At 26.3% G+C, this 20,306-nt stretch overlaps 2 protein-coding genes across 2 annotated transcripts; one reads left to right on the forward strand and one right to left on the reverse strand.

Annotated features, from left to right (window-relative positions):
* Positions 1-371: 371 nt before the first annotated feature.
* LOC103310604 (THAP domain-containing protein 1-like) lies at positions 372-1,706 on the reverse strand. The gene is made up of 5 exons (XM_008189343.3): positions 1,416-1,706; positions 1,260-1,335; positions 954-1,149; positions 798-902; positions 372-516 (listed from the first exon to the last, which is right to left on the reverse strand). Exons 2-5 carry the CDS (start codon positions 1,328-1,330, stop codon positions 391-393), a joined length of 498 nt encoding a protein of 165 aa, XP_008187565.1. The 5' UTR covers positions 1,331-1,335; positions 1,416-1,706; the 3' UTR covers positions 372-390.
* A 220-nt stretch (positions 1,707-1,926) lies between these two features.
* LOC100168061 (tyrosine-protein phosphatase non-receptor type 4) lies at positions 1,927-15,717 on the forward strand. The gene is made up of 18 exons (XM_008189342.3): positions 1,927-2,315; positions 8,166-8,349; positions 8,447-8,575; positions 8,649-8,691; positions 8,931-9,098; positions 9,167-9,287; positions 9,353-9,440; positions 9,521-9,673; positions 9,757-10,016; positions 10,250-10,420; positions 10,763-10,907; positions 11,273-11,440; positions 11,552-11,672; positions 13,355-13,609; positions 13,807-13,920; positions 13,991-14,226; positions 14,416-14,700; positions 14,931-15,717. The coding sequence occupies exons 2-18, from the start codon at positions 8,197-8,199 to the stop codon at positions 15,015-15,017; spliced, it is 2,697 nt and encodes an 898-aa protein (XP_008187564.1). The 5' UTR covers positions 1,927-2,315; positions 8,166-8,196; the 3' UTR covers positions 15,018-15,717.
* Positions 15,718-20,306: the final 4,589 nt, after the last annotated feature.

A 20,306-nucleotide genomic window follows, 5' to 3' on the forward strand; every position in this document is an offset into this window, starting at 1 on the left:
TACTGTACAACAGAGCAACATCCCACTTGCCCACCTTTTTTTATTTTGTTTTCCATATCGTTATTAATGATATTTGAGCAAAACAATAGTATAGGTTCTTTTTTTAATCTAAAAAATAAATATTTTTTGTGATAAGTGATAAGTAGTTATTTTCACAAAATTAATATTTAGGATTTTAAACAGGTTTCTTATTACTGAATTATTAGTCTTCAAATGTATCGTTCAAGCAAATGGATACGTGATGACAATGGTGTGAAAAAAAATTAAGTTAGCATACAAATTTACAATATTATGATAATATTGTTTGCTATACTTTATTTAATATTTATTCGATAATATTATTATCTACCTATCTTTAACCCTTAGTATATTATTATTAAACAATGTTAATTAAATAGTAAAACCAACTACTTGATCTTCATGTTCCTTGGCGCTAACAGAGGTGTTTGTATTTGAGAAGGTAGATTTGTTGAAATCTGATACTGATTCTCCATTACAAATAACATAATCAGGTACCTAATAAAATATTGTGGCTTAAACAAGAATGTTAAAATGTATTTAAATTTATTAAACTATGTACCAATAACAAATAAAATCAATATTAATTTCAACCTTTTGGTTTTATTTTGATTTATTTATCAAGAATAGTTACCTAACTGCTACAACAATAACTAACGGATATAAGTGTATTTTATTTAATAATCAAATAACTTATACAAAATAATCTAACATAATATAATAATATAAACAATAATATATAGGTATCTAATTTTGTAGAATAACATAAAATATTGTACCTTTATCAGGGTCTGTGTTACTTTAAAACTACTTTTTGGTTCATTATCAGAACACACAATTGGCTGATTTAGTAGTTTGACTTCTTCGGAATACAAATTTCTAGCCTAAAATAATCATATTATTAAAATTATGAATAAATTATATAAATTACTTACACTTTTGACCCTTAAAATTATTTTTGATGGTACTGCATTTCCCACTAAGAATCTTTTATTATTCCGCATCACAAAACATGTCTCAAGAAAATGTTTTGAACAAACAACAGAATATTTATTTATACTATGTATATTTAATTTATTTTCCAAAACAAAATTCTTCCATTTGTCTCTAACTTTTTCATTAACAGGAAACCTATAAATTAAATAAGTGTTGTTATATAAATAATTAATATTTTAAGTTATGACCTTATGACCATGTTATCAAATACAACAAAATATATTATACAATAAGTTTATACTCACTTATGAAAAGTAATATCTTCAATTGTGGAATTTTTATTTCTTGTTCTGCCACAAACAAAACTACTAGGCATTTTAGCTGAAGATAATATAATATATATAAATTAAAAATCGAAAAACAAAAAACGAAAATGTTAGAATTGACTCTATTATAATTACAATATCATATTATCAATTTACATATTTTACAAAAATTGTAATGATTTGCAGCGCGATCTACACGATAAGATTATTGTAAACTGCCTCCTCGATGGTTTCAACTTGATTCTACTGTTTATAATTTATATACAAAACGCCATCTCTATATTATTCTATGCGTCTATACGTCCTCTCCCTGCTCCCGCCCGTCAGTGTTCCGTCATATTAATCATAGTTCATGATTATAAGGCCGTGATCTAACAAGATCTATAAAGTAGTATCTACTTCATAGATCTTGGTGATCCAATAATGTATATCACAACCTTATCGTTAACCAAACTAATAAGACGACGAAGCTTCGAACAGTCGAATGTTCACCGTCGGCCAAACGTGTAAACCACGACAGTTCTACTGTCGAACAACTGCTGACGTCCCGTTTTCGTCAACCATTTTTTTTGTTTTTATTTGTTCGTTTTTGCGAAAAAAATCACTACTTAGATAACGATGTGAACAGTGTGATATAAATTATTATTATTTGTTTACAATTACAATCGTTTTTGATTTGTACACGATTGGGATTTTTTTCACCATTATTATTATTATTATTTAATTATTCATAAACCAATATTCATTATATTTTATTCATGAGGCTACGGTTCCATGCGAATTTAATATTTCCATTGCAACACAATATCTAGTTATCGTACAGCTAATTTTCACTGCTGCTTAACAATGCATTTGATATGTCGTTTCTCTACCAAAATTCTGTTCTACGCGGTTTGCACAATCTACTAAATCGTAACGTATTGAATCTGGCAAGTTTGACAAGTTCGACAAGTTTGACATTACACCATCTGCATACAGCTTGGTCTCGGAGTACTGCACGTACGTCAATCAAAAATCAACGGCTATGTATCTGTGGTTAGTTGTAAATAATATTATGTTTAATATTTATCAATTTATGATTTTTTAAATGCCGTCCAAACCTATTATTTAAACATTAGGTACCTATTTATGCTAATTACATTTTTATTTGAATACTTTTATAAATTGAGGATTTTCATCCAATCATTTTAAAAGTCTGAGTAAGTACCTACAAATAATCTTCAAAATTAAATTAGTATTTTAAAATAAATTATCTAAAACTAATTTTAATTAATTACCTAAGTAGGTACCTATATAAAAAAAATTAGTAAAATTAACCTTTATTTCAAAGGTGTAGTGGTTTCTGACCCTAGTGATATGATTGAATGCTACTATATATTATAATGTTATTCATATACCTATAATGAACTTAATTACAATAAAATAAAATTGTATGCCTCATTTAAGTCTAGATTGAAATTTTCACTATTGATGTATTCAAAACCGTTATATTAATATAATAGATAATATAAAGTATTCATAGGTTTTCAAATTTAATTTAAACAAAAAATTTAATTTAAACACAAAAAATCTTCATTCTGGGTGCAGGAAATGGATGGGTTGGTTGCTTTGTTCACCTCAGCACAATTCATTGTTATTACTTATTTGAAATGTTAAGTATTAACATAATTTATAATTATAGTCAATTAATAAGTGTACTTTGTATTTAACATTATTCCGTTTTTTGAGATAAATAAAAATATAATTAATTTACTATCTATCATTGCTATTTAAGATTTAGGTACTAATTATACTAATGTTGGTGATCCAAAAACCTATCAGAGTTTCCATAAAAAATTAATATTTTCCTTTTATACTTATTTACAAATTGATATTGGCACATGTTTAGTGTATTTTATATTTTTCCAAATGACCATATCATATAACTACAAATTAATAAGGTACTTAATATTTATTTATTTATTTTTTATGGATTAAACAGGTGAGCCAAATTACTATAAGTACCTAAATGGAAATACATCAAATAAATATATTTATAAAGTTCTAATGTTAAAATGTTATGAATGGACCATTCTTGAAAACATTAAATTAAAATTTATACTTTGTAAACGTTTTTCCACTATTTTAGAGATTTTTTTGGTAAATTTAATTGTACATTTCAAACATTCTTAGTACTGTAAGTCTCAATCCTAACCATGGCATAACTATAAGCTTGCTTACTATATATAAATTAAAAATTTAGTAACAGTGATTGTGAAACTAATAATCAAATAATCATGACTCAAATATTTTTTTATTGATTAATACATTTTAGCTGTAATTAAATTATTATAACACATAAATCAAAGTATGTAAGTTTTTTTTGATTGAACTTTTTTTCTGATTAAAATTAGTTTAATAATTGTTTTTTATGAAAAGCTACATGTATATTTTTATCTTATTTTATTTCTAATGAATGACGGGTGTAAGAATAAATAGTGAATTAATGAAATATAAATATATAAATATTGATTTTACAATAGTGTATCTGTCTTTTTACATTATCACATTTTCAAGTTTGTGAAAAAGTTTGAAAATTCCATATTAATAATAAAATTACAAATTTAACAGATGGTAGTTGAACAGGTACTTTTTAAAATTTTAGAGCTCGTTTTAGAGTAATCTTTTAGAAAATTGTATAAAACAGATAGATAGAGGTCGCTGTAAGCTTCTGCTCAGCAATTTTTTAGTTACATTTTTATAATTTTTGCATAGTATAGCTTAAAATATAAGAAATATGAATTAGACAGTTATAATTTATTATATTTTACAATAATTATAAACCTTTATATTGTATTGAGGACATTAAGACAAATTTTGTCTATTGTTATGAATCCTTAGGTTTATCTTTTATTTCATTTTATATGGCAATTTATTTTAGAATAAAGTTTCTAGTGCCTCCCATACACACATTTTTGTATGGATTGACCTTGTTGTGGAAATTAATATCATAAATATCTATAATGACTAATAAACATTTTTACTAGCATTGTTTCGTTGTTAATAATTTGTTATCACAATATTATAATAATATTTCTAATTTAATTTGTTAATTCAATAATTATAAGTTGTTATTGTAATTAAAATATATTTATATATTATGTATTGTATATGCATGTGTATAAGACATTATACGAATATCAAGATTGTAGAATAAGTAGAGTTGTAAAATTCATTCTTGCAACAATATGAACTATAATAATTATAACATAATTATGTCAGTTAAACAAATTTATATTGGTATAACTTAGATGGTATAGGTTAGATGTACTTTTACTCAGAAAATGTTAAAAAGAAAACCTTATCGACGCTTACATGTTTTAGATTTGGTGGGATCATTGCTATGTTAGTTTTTAGTTTACCTAAGCATATACAAAAAGTACCAAAAAATTGTAGCAAGATCCTACAGACTTGAAATTTTCACAAATGACTTATACAAATACATTACCTAATTGACGCAACACTGTAGTTTCAAAAAATATCTAGCCTAAGTTCCATTTCCATTCAATTAGGTACTATTTATTTCAAGTGTTTGTTATTGATTTTAAATACATTAGTACGCGAGTGCCGAGTATATTGACTTTTCTGAATAATCTGAATACTGTTTATATGAATGTTATATATTTGACACTTATACTTGATATAGTGTATATTATATTGTATTACAAATATTAATAATTGAAAACGTAACATAGTAGTCTGTAAAAATATGGAAGACCCATAGACAATTAAAATGTAATATTATTTATTTATTTACAAGTTAAAAATCAATTACAAAAAAATTTAATAGTGTATAAATAAATATTATGTTAACTTTAAAATATGGTATACTAAATCATAATTAATAGAAAAAAAAAAAAATTCTTATAAGTGTTTGGATTTTAAATGTTGACAAAATTTGTGAATATCACAGAAATATGTAAATTACTTTGTAGATAAAAATGTATAAGATTAATTTTAATAGCTTAGTCATGAAACTGTAATATGCACAAGATTCCTTAATAGTTGTAATTTTTATGGAATATGAAGTTCTAATTTTTATATAAATAACAATGATTTTAGTTAAAATCAAAAGTTATTAGGAGACTTGAAACTATTCACTATTACTTATTTTACTAAACAGAATGAAATTAGTGCTATAACAAAAGATGTATGAGATATTCTCATAATACTATTATTACACAGATCATCCTCCTATAAAATTAACTTTTAAGTTAAATTAGTAATTAAAAACAGTTCATGGTGGATATCAAAATAATTAACTCCACAAAAATTGAAAATATCAATTTTTTTGAAAAAAATATAAAAAGATTTTAAGTGTAAATGATTTTTTTTTTAGAACTTAGTATAAAAGGGAAGCTATTAGTCATATATTACACGACATTTTGAATTAGAGCTACTGACTTTCCAATTAACTAACATATTGTCTAAGAAAATTATTCTGATTTTATATGAATATTTATGTTTTTATAAGTTAACTTCTAATTAAAGATTATTTTAATTATAAAACACCAAAAAAGGGTGTAAGTTGAAATGTTTTAGTTAAAATTAAACTAAATAAAATACTCTTAATACTTACAATATAGCAATCTGTTAAATATAAATTTATATTTATGTTTATTTAATCAATTGACAATTTAAACTCTTATTTATGTTTACATCTATATATTTTATGTTTATATGTTTATATGCTTATAATTGTTTGTACAAAATACCTATAATTGTATAAATGTGGTTGTTTGACACGAATATAATAATAATAAGCAATCTGTTTCATAACCGTTGCACAGGGTATGTTAAGTATGCCTCGTTTGCATACACTGTGGACTTGTGGCAGAACCCTTTTAAAGAACGCATATGATCAAAGTCCCAAATAACACTTTTTAGAAAAATAAAATAACAAAATATTATGACGGTACAATTCATGTTTACAGTTAAATTATCTGACAAGAATTATGAAATTATATCGTTTTCAATAAACATGGCTTTATAAAAATGTTTTTTTTTATGTTGAAAATTAAAACATTTTGAACATGTTGAAAATAATTTCTAATAAGAAATAGTAATAATAATGTTAATAATAAATATTTTTTTAAATATTTTTTAGGCAAATTGTAAGAATATTAATTTAAGGGATCTTATAGTTTTGGAAGCAGTTTTTTATTGGCTGCATACCCTGCAACAAAGTCTGTGTATGCTTTGATTTATTGTTCTGTTTTGTGGTTACAAAACAAAAATTTTCAGCTCGCCTTAAATGCGTTTGAAAAATAAATAGAACAAAACTTAACATTGTATTTTCAGAACAATTACAATATCGAAGTTTAAAAATTAAACCATAATTACATAAATTTATTCCAGAATATTATAGTAATTTAGTTAAAATATTATTTATAGTCGGGAGCACTGTAAGCTGACCATAATGCGCCAAGTGGAGAATTTTCAATGTTGGTTATGTAAGAGCTCTATATGTCAAAACTCCCTCTACTGTACATCTGTACCGAATTTGAATGACATATTAAGGGACTTTAAATCACATAAAAATGGAATTGTGTATATATAATTTGTACTTTCATCACTGATATTTATGTGGATATGGCAACACATCGGTAAAGTGACGGTACCACTGTCTAAGATAGTTGATATGAAGAATGAGTCATGTGAGAGTGGGAGTGCTCATTTTTCTTGTGCCTGACAATAAGATTATTTAACATCAACTAATTCAATATACTAGGCTGTATGCTGATAAATTATAAATAATCAAATTTATTTCAGTATTTAACCAAATATTTTTTTTAGCCCATACAAAGAAGAAAAATCTAATTTATAAACTATGCATGCATTTTGTCTAGTTTTTCGAACTAGATTACTTTCATGCTAAGAAAGTCTAGCAAGTTGGTAATGGCTTCTGTTCAATAGATTACAAGTGGGTCACTGTAATGGATTGTGTTAAATTTGAATTCAATGATATAATATCATTGTATAAGAAAAACGATTCTGAGCGAAGACTCAGATATGTATGATATTACTAAATATATTTGATGATATTATTGTGAATAAAGTAATTTATATACTATAACCTATTTACATGGAAACTTGTTTAAAATGTTCAATCCTTAGCTATAAAAGTTGAACATTTTATGCATTTTTAACTACAAAATAATTTAAATTTTTAAATTTTAAATTTGATAAATTATATCATAATTCGAACTTTAAATAGTAAAAAACTGTAAATGTCTTTAAACAGTTCAAAACAAATCAAAATATTTTGAAACTTATATATGTATTGTGTATAGAAAATTAAAATATAAAAAACCAGTAAATATTTTATGTGTCTACGGTCATTTGTTTTAAAGTTACTTAAAAACCAAAATCGATTTTGAGAAAAATTCTCGTTTTCCTTAATTTTTTATTGATTTTGTTTTTTTACGCTGTCTTTTAAAAACTGTTGGGAATTTTGATTTTTGACTGTCTTAATGCACCTAATAGATTCACTTTCCCATTGAACAAGATACTGGTGAAGAAAATCAAAGCAGTTTTACCGCCCCAAACAGTAATGACAGAAGCAAAAAAAAAAAAAATTAATAAAAAAAAAAAACACATTATTGTAAAAATCACTATATTAATCGCTTTGCTCAGAATCAAAAATTACAATGTACCTAACAAAAATACATTCGATATTTTAACATAATGGGTATTGCAATGATTATTTAATTTTTGAACGTTTTCGGATTTTTAGGCTTGGATGTATGTGTGTCATGTTTATACCATTATTTAAAAATGACAAATATACTTTCGACTTTTATATCTGTAATTCATAAATTAATGTAATTTAAATTATTTTTATAGAAAATTTCTTATGGACTACTTATGACATATAATGATAGAAGGTGTGTCAAGAAGAACCTTAGCAGGATCGAGTGGCACATACAACGTTCGTGCTACCGAATTGGCTGTAGATCGAGGTCGTTTAAAGTCAATCAATGCCACTGTTGTATTTCTTGATGACACTCAACATTGTTTTAAACTTGACGTGAGTAAATTATTTAGTAGGCATTATCTATTTGAAAAACTTGTATTAGTAATATGTAATTATATTTTTATTTATATTATTAAAATTAAATATTTAGAAACGAGCTAAAGGTGAAGCATTACTAGAAGCAGTATTTCAACACTTAGAATTAATTGAAAAAGATTATTTTGGCTTACAATTTACCGAAAATGGGGTAATTCCATCTGTAACAAATACAGATATTTTGGTACGTTTAATATATATTATTACTATTCCGAATCTAAGATTGTGAATAATATTTTATTTTTTAATATCTTTAGAGATGGCTGAATCCAAAAAAAAGTATCAAAAAACAAATGAGAGGTAATTTATTATTATATTAAGCATATAATAATTTATTCTTGTTGAATACAATATGTATTTGTTGTTGTAGAATTTAAACAGTTTTACAAACATAACATATATTATATATATTAATATAATAGTTCTTAATATCAAAATTATTAAATAAATAACCACATTTATTTTGAATTATAACTCTTTACATAAAATTACTAATATAATTTTTAATTATTATTTATTGTATTAATTGATGATTTCAGGAGGATTTTTTTATTTTTGTGTAAAATTTTATGTGTCTGATCCAAGTAAACTTCAAGAAGAATATACGCGTTATCATTTGTATTTACAATTACGAAAAGATATTTTACATGGAAAACTTTTTGTGTCTCCAAGTACTGCTTGTCTCCTTGCCAGTTACACTGTTCAATGTAATTTAAAATTGTTAAAATAAAATAATTTATAAAAAATATAAATTAAATATAAACTCATATTTTAGCTGAACTTGGAGATTACCACCCTGAAGAACATAAACCTGGATATATATCTGGTATGGTTCTTATACCTGGCCAAACTGAACAATTGGAAAATCAAATTTCTGAATTACATAAATTACACAAGTAAATTATACATAAATACCTGAAAAAAAATATACGCATGTAATATAATTTATTTTAATTATTAGGGGTCAATCTCCCGCTGATGCTGAATTTAATTTCTTGGACCATGGAAAGAGATTAGATATGTATGGTGTTGATTTACATAAAGCAAAAGTGGGTATTTTTTATAATTAACTTTTATATTCATACCTATTATAAAAAATTATAAATTGTTATGTTTTGTTAAATACTAGGATTCTGCTGATAAAGAATTAGATATTGGAGTTACATGTAATGGTTTAGTTGTATTTCAAAATAATATTCGTATAAATACATTATCATGGGCAAAAATAGTAAAAATATCATTTAAGCGAAGACATTTTTTTGTTCAACTACGAAGAGAAATGGTAAAAAAAACATGTATTTAATGTTTTGCATTAATATTATGGATATTTTATGTTTGAGAGTTTAAAAATTCAATCATTTACAGTCTGAAAATTATGATACAGTATTGGGCTTTAATATGATGACATATCGTTCATCTAAACATTTATGGAAATCCTGTGTTGAACATCATTCATTTTTCCGGCTAAATCAACCCGTTTGCCCATCAAATAATCGAGGATTTAGACGATTGTTGCCAGGACCATTTCTTCTTGGTTCACGATTTTCATATTCTGGGCGAACTGAAATACAAACAATAGAAGAGAGTCGTATGTCACAACCACGACCTCACCGAACATTTCTTAGGTAATTTTTGTTATATATTTAACCATTTAAACAATAATAATTTATATATAACTTGTAAAAAAACAACTGTTATGAAATCTTATTTTACTATTATTTAGTACTATTTTGTTCTGAAATTATTATAAAAATAATAACTATATATTATTATACCTTACTTTTTTTTAGAAAAAAATCTTGAATTATAAAATTGCTTAGTTTCATGAACTAATATTAACTATATTGTTTGTCTTTAGATTTAAAAGTAAATACTGTTCGAAACAACCAGTTAACAACAATACGGAGAGTAAGAGTTCAAAATCAATTCTCAAATCATCTGCTAAAGGATCACATGATAATAAAGTTAAGTCAGTTGATAAAGAACCAAGACCTGCTTGGGGTCCTACTTCATCACTTGTATCAGATGAGTAAGTGAAACACAACTTTAATGGAATGGGGACACAGCGTTCCAGATATCAAATTGTATATGGAAAAAACCTTAAAACATTTGAGTTTAAAAGGAATTTTCTAAAGCCACTTCTTAACAGATGAAATATATTTTTTAAATAAATCAATTTGTAAAGCAGTTAAAATGCGGATTTAAATGCTTTACAAAATGATCTCCTATTTCTAAAAAAAAATTAGTTTTAAGGTTTTTTCATTTTCCATTTATAATTTGATCACTGAGGATCTGCTGTTCGTTTGTTTATAAAATAAAAATAAATTATACCATTAATTTTATTTTTTACATTTTATTTATGTTTTTTCAGCGAAGGTGGATTTATATCTTCAGCTGTCCGTCCAAGTAGCAGTAGTAGTGGAACCGGATTAGCAGCAACAGGCCGAAATTATGTTGATGATGACATGTCTAGTAGTATTTATGATATTCCAGCATATGATACGGAATCTTCTTTGGTAATATTTTATAATTATATAATAGTATATTATAGAGCCTAATTATCTAAATTAATAAATAAACTTAAGCTGTGATAAATTACATTGGTTATTTCAATAATCATTTTAATACATTTGTACTGGAAAACTTGTTCTATTTAAACTATATAAATTTGTTAACTTATTCATTAACTAATATCAATTTGTTTAATTTTGATTAAATATACCTTAATTATATACACATATTTTATTTCCCAATAGTCATACTACATATCATCATGCACATTTTATAGTAATCCTGCTAATTGATTATAACATACTCAAAACTAAAACTTCATATAAATAAAATTCATATTTACCTATATCATACATTGTTTGTTTTACAGGGTTGTGAAAATAATGTTGTTTGCATTCATATGAATGCTGATGAGGAAGGGCGATTTGGATTTAATGTAAGAGGTGGCTCAGATTTAGGATTACCTATTGTTGTGTCCAGAGTTGTTCCTAACACAGCAGCTTTTCGATCACAACCTAAACTATGTGAAGGTGATCAGGTTAGTACATTTCACTATATTGTTTAGTCAATATATAAATAGAATTTTTCAAGGTAATTTATAATTTATATTAATTAAATTGTAAATTATTAATAATATCAAATCATTTAGGTTTTAATGATAAATGGACAAGAAGTCAGTGAGATGGTCCATGATGATGTTGTAAATTTAATTAGAGCAGCTAGAGATGTAGAACACGATGGGAAATTAGTTTTAACAGTACAACAAAAAGGTATATATATCATATAGAATTATGTCATTAATTGGGATCAAAATTAAAATTACAAGTTTAGATAGCTAAAATAAGTTATTTAATTGAAAAAGTTCAAAGATAATCTGTTGAAAATATATTTAATATTTATCTCTATAGTTGTTGGTATCTTCTAACTATATTATAAACGTGAAACTACTTTTATACTTATATACTTTAAAACGGCTAATCTCAAAAATTACGGGACTGATTTGGCTGATTCTTTTTTTGTTGTGTTCGTAATTGTCAGGACAAGGTTTTAATGAATGAAAATTTTAAGCAAATCCACCGGAAAAGTAAGAAACCTGGAATGCATAAATACAACGATAGCGCCATCTGTCATAGTATTTTTGTTTATTGTAAGGTTGCTTTATTGGTGATTTCAGAAAACTTCTATTTTTAAAAGATTTTTTTTATTTAACGACTATTTAACATTCTTGATCATTTATAATATTGTTTAGAAAAAATAAATATTGATATATGGAAATGAAAATAAAATCAAACCATTTCAAGCAGTGCACAGTTTAGTTTAAATAATCAGTTCTGAGTTCCAAGATTTTGATTTGATACTTTAAAAAATATAATTTAAAATAATATAGGTATATCCAAATGTATACAAGCTGTTACAAATAATTTATTGGACTTTTTTACAATATTATAAATAATATTAATAATGGTCGTTCATCTGATTGCGATGAAATTTGGTACAGAGATAGATTAAACTAGGTAGGCTATATTTTGTTAGGGAAAAAATGTAAATAAGCCAACCAGGGGAGAGATTAAAACAGGGGTCTTCAGTTCAAACCACGGTTTTGGTTTTGGTAAACAAATTTTTGCATTATTTTTTTTTTAAATTTTTGTTTATTAATGGTTGCTATTAATTTTTATAATAATAATAATAATTAATTACCTTGTTTTTTCCTTATATTTACTTTTTATTTTTCTTCTTTATCTATACATATTATAACTGTTTGGTTTTTTTTTATATTAATCAGATTTTAGTACGGTTAGGTTAGGTTAATTTTAGGCTAATTGATTTTATAACTTCAATACTTTAGAGTTAATTGTACACTTACGGACGCACCATGTGGGGTCTGCGATCTGCCTTAGGTAGACTACCTACCTTTTAATATACTGCTCGCTTAATCACCACTGTAACTCACGGACAACATCCGTCGGGATGGCTATAAATTAAAATATAATTTAATTTACATTGCTTTCACATTGTGTTAGCCCAAAAAGGAGTTGAACAATCACAAAAACCTAGCAATTGCAACACATGGCCATGTCAGCTAATATTTAATATAAAATAAGTACGCACATTTTTTGTAAAATAAATTATAAATTAACTTTATAAACATGTTTTTATTTTAAAACTCAGTAACCATGTCAATAAAAGCTATGATAAAAAATGGGATACATAGACAAACTGTTATTATGACAGATGTGTAAGGTTATTTAAGTATACAATTTTAAAAAACAATTAAAAATGTTGATTCAGTCACTAAATATTACAATGTAATATTATCTGTAGTATATTTGTATTTTTAAATAATTTAATATTAATCAACTAATTTTTTATGTTATTACTCATTATGAAATATTTCTGTATATTCTATAATGTATAAAAAAACAATCACTGTAAGTTATGTTATAATGTTCAGGTGATGATGATGACGATGAGTGTTTGAAAGAAAAAGAAGAAGAACCTTTATTTCAGTACATACCAGAATCTCCACCAAGTGTTATGTCATCTGATCCATTGGTTCAATCTATACTACTGCTTGGAGATGGTTTAGCAAGTGGATCTTTACTAACACAGTTTGAACAGCTGTACAGGCATAAACCAGAAACGTCAATGGATAATGCTAGAACCACTCAAAATATACATAAAAATAGGTATCGCGATATTGCTCCATGTAAGTAACATTTTTAATGTATAAACGATAAAATTGATGAAATTTATTAAGTACATATGTGTAATGAAAAATATAATAATATATTATTTCATAATTATATTTACCTAATATAGAAATAATATTTCATTTCAAACAAATACTGTTTATTAAGTAAAAATATTTAATTTAAAACTAAATACTCTTTTAACATTGTTTAGATGATATAACTCGATATATTATCAAAAATCAGGACCATGACTATATTAATGCCAACTATATAAATATGGAAATACCAGGTTCGGGAATAATTAATAGATACATAGCAACACAAGGTAAAAATATATACTAAATATAAGAGCTTTTATCATTTGATTTAACACTTTGTTTTTTTAATTTTAATAGGACCACTTCAAACAACAATTAGCGATTTCTGGTGTATGGTATTAGAATCTCGTAGTACCTTAATTGTTATGGTCACTGCTCTTGTTGAAAAAGGTCGTCAAAAATGTGCCAAATATTGGCCACCAATCAATGAAACATTAGAAGTTAACAGCAATATATCACTAAAAATGGTGTCCGAAGAAACGGATACTTCTAACATTATTGTTTACCGCCAAATAGAGTTAACTGAAATAAGTGTGAGTATTCTTAAGATGATGATGTCACATCTGTATTTGTTGTCCTTGTTTTACAAGTTTATATTATCCAAGTTTAAACCTTATATTCTATTCTAGCTAAATGAATGGAGCCACATTCTCTACAAGTTCAGCTTTGTTTTTGGATATGATCCATACTTAATTAATTAATTTTCAAATGCATTTTTACAGACTAATGAAACTAGATCTGTTACACAACTTCAATATAGTTTATGGCCTGATCACGGTGTACCAGATGATTCAGATCGCTTGTTAAATTTAGTAGGAGCTGTTCGTAAAGAACGTGCAGGTGTTGTTGAACCTGTTGTTATACATTGTTCAGCTGGAATTGGACGTACAGGAGTGATAATTTTATTAGAGACTGCATTGTGCTTAATAGAAGCAGGCCAACCTGTTTATCCTCTTGAAATTGTCCGACAAATGCGTGATCAACGAGCTATGATGGTACAAACTTCAGTAAGTACACTTTAAATGAAATATACAATATACATTAACATTACATTTGGATATACATTATTTATCCATTTATTGCAAGGGGGTATGTTGTATATATGTGTAATTTCACTCTTATTATGTATAATAATAAGAGTCTTTATAATTTATAAAATATGCTATTGTAATTTTGAAATACTGTATTATTTGTTATATTATTATTAGTTATTACTAATTTACATTTTTAATTTTAGAATCAATATAAATTTGTATGCAGTTGCATACATTATGCATTCACACAGGGTATTGTGAAACCATTGCCGGAGTATAGTCAACAATAAAATAATCCGTCCTTTGGTAATTGCAATGATCCCTTGAAAAATGTATTTATTTATTTATTATATTTTTATTTATACATAATATGCTTTTTTTTCTTTTTTTGACATTTAAACACTAGAACAATTTAATATTATATCATTATTATTTATTAATTGTGTATAATGACTTGACTGCATATTATCATTTAAAATTGTTCTAATAGATTTATTATTTATAATTCCTTATTGAATTAACCATTCTTTTTTTCCCTTTAATTTTTAATTTATATAAATGTTCTTTACTAACTTCATTGTATTTCCTAAATTCTATTCATTTTCATAAATGTATTATTGTACTTCAAATATGTATGTAATTTGTTTGCCTTTTACGTGTTATTAAAAACTCTTTGTTTGCGATTATTAACCAATAAAAGAAAGTACTTCAAATTTAAATATTCATGTTTTTCGTACTGATAGAAATAAAAATACTTCTGTTATTATGTTATAGTTATTAGATGATAAATTTATTTCAGAGATTTATAATATTTATAACTAAGTATATATTATATGATCTTAAAGTGATGTCCTCAAATATTAGTATGTACACACTTATTGTCACTATTTAGTAAATTACACAAATTTAGCTGTCTATGTAACGATTTACAATAAATATTTAATTGTATTCCACTTAAAATACTAATAAATTAAAAATATTACCCCAAAATTGATATTGGTCAAGTTTTAAATTATTTAAATGTAACTTAAAGAAAAAGTATAATAATATCAATAACTGTGATTAAAATGATTTTTATTTTATAGAACTGTATTAATATATTATGTACATAGGCGTGCGCAGACATTTGTGGTAGGGTGGGCCAAGTCAATAAAGATTAAGAAACCTGAACTCTGATGGAGGAAACAATTATACTTTAATTTACCTACTCGTAATCACCCACTATTTAAGGCACAAATCATTCATATGATAAAAAACAAATACATATTTTTTTTAAAATTAAATAAGAAATATTTTAATTGTCAACACGGTTTTAAATTTTAAATGTTATCAATTTTATTTTTAAAGACATTTAATTGATTTTCAATGTTATTTTTCACCTACTTAATTAATGTTCTATGATTTAAAAAAATCAAAAATTGTGATGTTTAAATTATGTATTACTAGGTACATAAATTTCGGTATGTCTCGCAGGGTGGGCCACAGCCCCCCCCTCCATGTGCGCACCCTTATGATTATGTACCAATTTTAACAGGTGAATACACTATTATACAAGTTTAATTGTTCAATACAGATTACTAACACTGAGTATAAAATGTTGTAAATATACTCACAAAATGTATACCTATTTATTATGTGGGGAAAATTATATTATTATTTTTAACCACTACACCAACACCCTCAGAAAATTCAAGGAATACCTATTTAGTAACAACTATAAAATAAATAAATAATTTGCTAGGTGTTAGGTGCTAGGTAAACCATTCGATTTAAGTACCTATCCAGTTACTAATTCTCAAGGCTGGGCATTAAAGAGTTAATATTAAGTTAAAAAGTTAATTTAATTTAAACTTTTTAACTTAACTATAGTCTATTCACAATGAGGTCATAACTTGGCGGAGTCCAGTTTTCGTCAGGCGGTGGTCAGACATATAGTCAGATGCCGTCTCCCCATGCGCACAACTAGGCCGCCGAGTTATGATCTCATCGTGAATAGACAATAGTTACTTTTGGCTTTTCACTAACTTAATTGTTAACTTACTAAATTTCTGTTTTAATTAACGTGAAATTAACAAATTAATTTTTCATTTTTAAGAAGTAAGTTAAGTTAATTTATTTTATTTTTAATTTTATTATATTTTCACTATTTCAGTCTATTTTGTTTTCATGTCAAAAAATATTTACTGTGAATTATTTAAAGCTAAAAATGAATATCATTTGAATCTAACTTATATGGAAATACTATATTAACTATTAAGTATAAACGCTGTAGTCTATAATATTTATTTTTAGGTTGGAAAAAAATTAAGTACGCTAGCGTTGTATAAACAAATAAACTTTTTTTTAACCTGAGAACCTATAAGTTAATTTAACTTTCAACTTTTAACTTTTTTCATTGGTGCATATTAATTTAACTTAACTGAGTTGAAAAAAAAATCATTAACTTGCCCAGCCTTGCCGGGCAATTCTTAATTTTAGATGGTGTAATTTCATTGCCTTAAGTAGGTATACAGTGCCACTTTATATAGGTACTCAATATAAACGCATAGCTGACATAATTGGAAAATAAAACATAATAATTCGTGTTTTTCAGCTGCAAAGTTACCATATCTTACATGAACATTTTTCGAATATAATGAAACTAAATATATAATTAATAATAAACTTCTCAAGAATTTTAAATTAAAGATATTAATATCACTAACATATTTTTATGTTTATTTTCTAGTATGATTGGTTATTAATGGTAATTAATATTTATATTCAATACATTTATGACTGAAAATGTAAAATTAACTTCATATAATTATAACTAATTAAGATAATTATTGAAAAGCTGGGTTGAAGTATATAAGTATATTTTATTTATTTGAATATTGTGATTAATACATAATCGGTACATATGTGTTATGTGAAATTATTACTTAATAAAAGAATCTCTAAGTTCTGAAAAAACATATATTTTACGGTACAAATTTCTTATATGAATACATTTTATTAGCACATTAAAATAATTCATGTGGTGTAATTATTAACTACAATATTAGAAACATAAAAATATATATTATAGGATATACTGATATAGAACATATCAATAAAACAACAATTGTTAAATTATTGTGAAACTAAATAATTTCCATTCATTATTTATGTAACAGTCTTTGGTGGATTGAACATTTAAACATAACATCCAAATTTTTTATTTCATCTAACAATTAATAATACAAATTAAACACTGGTTATTTAACCTCAAGTTCTGTGGGCATGTAGTATTATACATTTTAGTAGGAGTTATTATATTTTAGTGGTTGTCTAAAAGTAGGTATGTAATTATATCACCCATGGGAAAAACACTACGTGTTAACTCTAATAAGTTTACGTCTAATAAGTATTAAGTCAGTCGCGCCGTAGCAGTATAATGGAACCCACTTTTGTTTCCACATTATTAAAGCTCCAAGACCTGCCCCAAGCAATGATTCACGGATCATGCCCTGTACCAGAAAATTATTTTGTAATTTTTCCACCTAAAGTTTTAATTAATTTCGCGTAGGGGTCTGTATCGTTTTCGAGTCGACCCAATAAAAATTTCCCCTTGTGGATGGTTATCTGGTATCCATTTATCTTAACACAGCCGCCTGGATTTGGTGAGTAGTAACTTATGTTATATCAGTGACGCAACCAGGATTTTTTCAAGGGGGGTGTCCGCCAGTAGCATATACAGTAGTTCCTTAAATATCATCTGTTTTAATGTTTTTGTTGTGATAACGCGGCCAACGCCCTTATTGTTGTTATGAATTTTTCTTTTTTTTTTCCGTTAAGTGTTATTATACACATCTACGTACCTACTTATATTAATTAGTGTATTATTGATTCGTGTTAATTTTTTTTTTCTGCTATTGAAGCACCGCGGAAGTTTTGTTTTGTTGCCACTGCGGCAACATATGTATATCACATATTTATACCTGATCAGTCATTACGACATATTATTATTATATAAAATTCTACCACCGGCCGAGTCAGTGCGACACGGAACCGTTGTATCCTTGTTATTATTGCAATAAAACGCCACCATTACTAGCATTTACGTGAGTTTTATTGTATTTCTGGTTGGGTATTATTGTCGTGTAATCATCTACACCAGCTAGTCATTGAGACATCGTTGGACGGGGCTCTTCCATCGTCGAGATCGGGATTGGTGTCATCATTGATTGCGATCCAGGGTTTTCGAGTTCAGTCACCGTCGGTTGTCATTCGTTGCAGCCATCATCCACATCGTCATCATCATCGTAGAATTAAGTGTAGATTTTAAGTATTCACCGATTTCTGTGAGCTTGGTGGTCATTGCACCAAACCGATTTCGACCACCAAGACATCCCCCCCCATACAACTAAACTCATCTTCCTTATACCCGTGCATAAATTCAACTTCCTTGGTACGGTAATTTTAAGTCTCTTTTGGTCTCCTCCTATCATCGTCGTCGTGCGTAGAATTGCCTACATTGGACTTTTTCAGGCGAGGGCACCTATAGTTGCCTACCCACCCAAATAGTAGGCGCTAGTGGTGGCATTTGCCTAAACCAGGCTTACTCAGTTCTCGGGCGTCCCCCGAGTGGTCCTTCGGGTTGCCCCTACTCAGAGCGCGTACACACAATATAGATAAGCGTATCTAGACATTTTAAATATTTATGGGCAGTCACACTAAAATGTTGACACTGATTTATGGACTGTCTTTTTTGTGCTCTTCTAACTTTAGAGGTGAATAAATTGATGATGATTAAAAATCCAATAATATTAAAAAACAATGAATTGTGAGTTGTAACTTGTATTAAACGTCTTGTAAGTTATAACTCAGGTATCAGGATAAAATAAAAATGCATAGATAGCTTCAGACCTGGATAGCCATGTTGCTATGTCTTAAAAAATTCGATGTTTGTTAATAAAAATCAAAAATGTTAACACTTTAAGCTTTGGCAAGGAAAACACTTAACATAATACTATATGTAAGTATTAGTATTATAAAATAATAGTTGAACTGAATCAGTTCAGTTCAGTTAACTGAGTTCATATAACCTGCACAAATTGTTCATTGATATTTTGCAATTATTTATATAAATATGGTAAAAAATAATTATTGTCTATAAATTAAATTCTATTGGTACATTAGTCTCTTTTAAATACTTTTTCTTTTGTTTTGGTCTTTGATACAATAGTTAGGGATACGAATATTTTTTCGGTAAAAGTAAAAACGATCCATATACGTAATTTAGTTATTTATAATAGTTTTGCAAGATAAAAACGTAAATTTGAGAATTTAGATTTTCACAATAATAACGATTACTTACGTAAATTGTAAAATCAAACTCATGCAAGTAAGTTATTTGAACCTAAAAACTACGAGAAATAATTAATGGACACCTATGGGTCATTTTTACAAACCAACTAACTTAGTCAAAACCAATGAGACTGATTTGGACCAAACAATTCGCTATGTGGGGTGTCAACACGCGTCTTTACAACCCCCTAATTAAATTTATAAAGATAACCCCGGAAGCAGTAGAGAGTACTGACATCGAAAAAATG

Source organism: Acyrthosiphon pisum, chromosome X (assembly GCF_005508785.2).
Source record: "Acyrthosiphon pisum isolate AL4f chromosome X, pea_aphid_22Mar2018_4r6ur, whole genome shotgun sequence".
NCBI classification, from domain to species: domain Eukaryota; kingdom Metazoa; phylum Arthropoda; class Insecta; order Hemiptera; family Aphididae; genus Acyrthosiphon; species Acyrthosiphon pisum.

Excerpts from the sequence above, each read along its gene's own strand:
- LOC103310604 (XM_008189343.3), bottom strand. The coding sequence starts at position 1,330 with ATGCCTAGTAGTTTTGTTTGTGGCAGAACAAGAAATAAAAATTCCACA. Across the intron at positions 903-953 it reads TAATTTTAAGGGTCAAAAGT|GCTAGAAATTTGTATTCCGA; the intron begins GTAAGTAATTTA and ends TGATTATTTTAG. Across the intron at positions 517-797 it reads TAACACAGACCCTGATAAAG|GTACCTGATTATGTTATTTG; the intron begins GTACAATATTTT and ends ATATTTTATTAG.
- LOC100168061 (XM_008189342.3), top strand. The coding sequence starts at position 8,197 with ATGATAGAAGGTGTGTCAAGAAGAACCTTAGCAGGATCGAGTGGCACA. Across the intron at positions 8,350-8,446 it reads AACATTGTTTTAAACTTGAC|AAACGAGCTAAAGGTGAAGC; the intron begins GTGAGTAAATTA and ends TTAAATATTTAG. Across the intron at positions 14,227-14,415 it reads TAGAGTTAACTGAAATAAGT|ACTAATGAAACTAGATCTGT; the intron begins GTGAGTATTCTT and ends GCATTTTTACAG.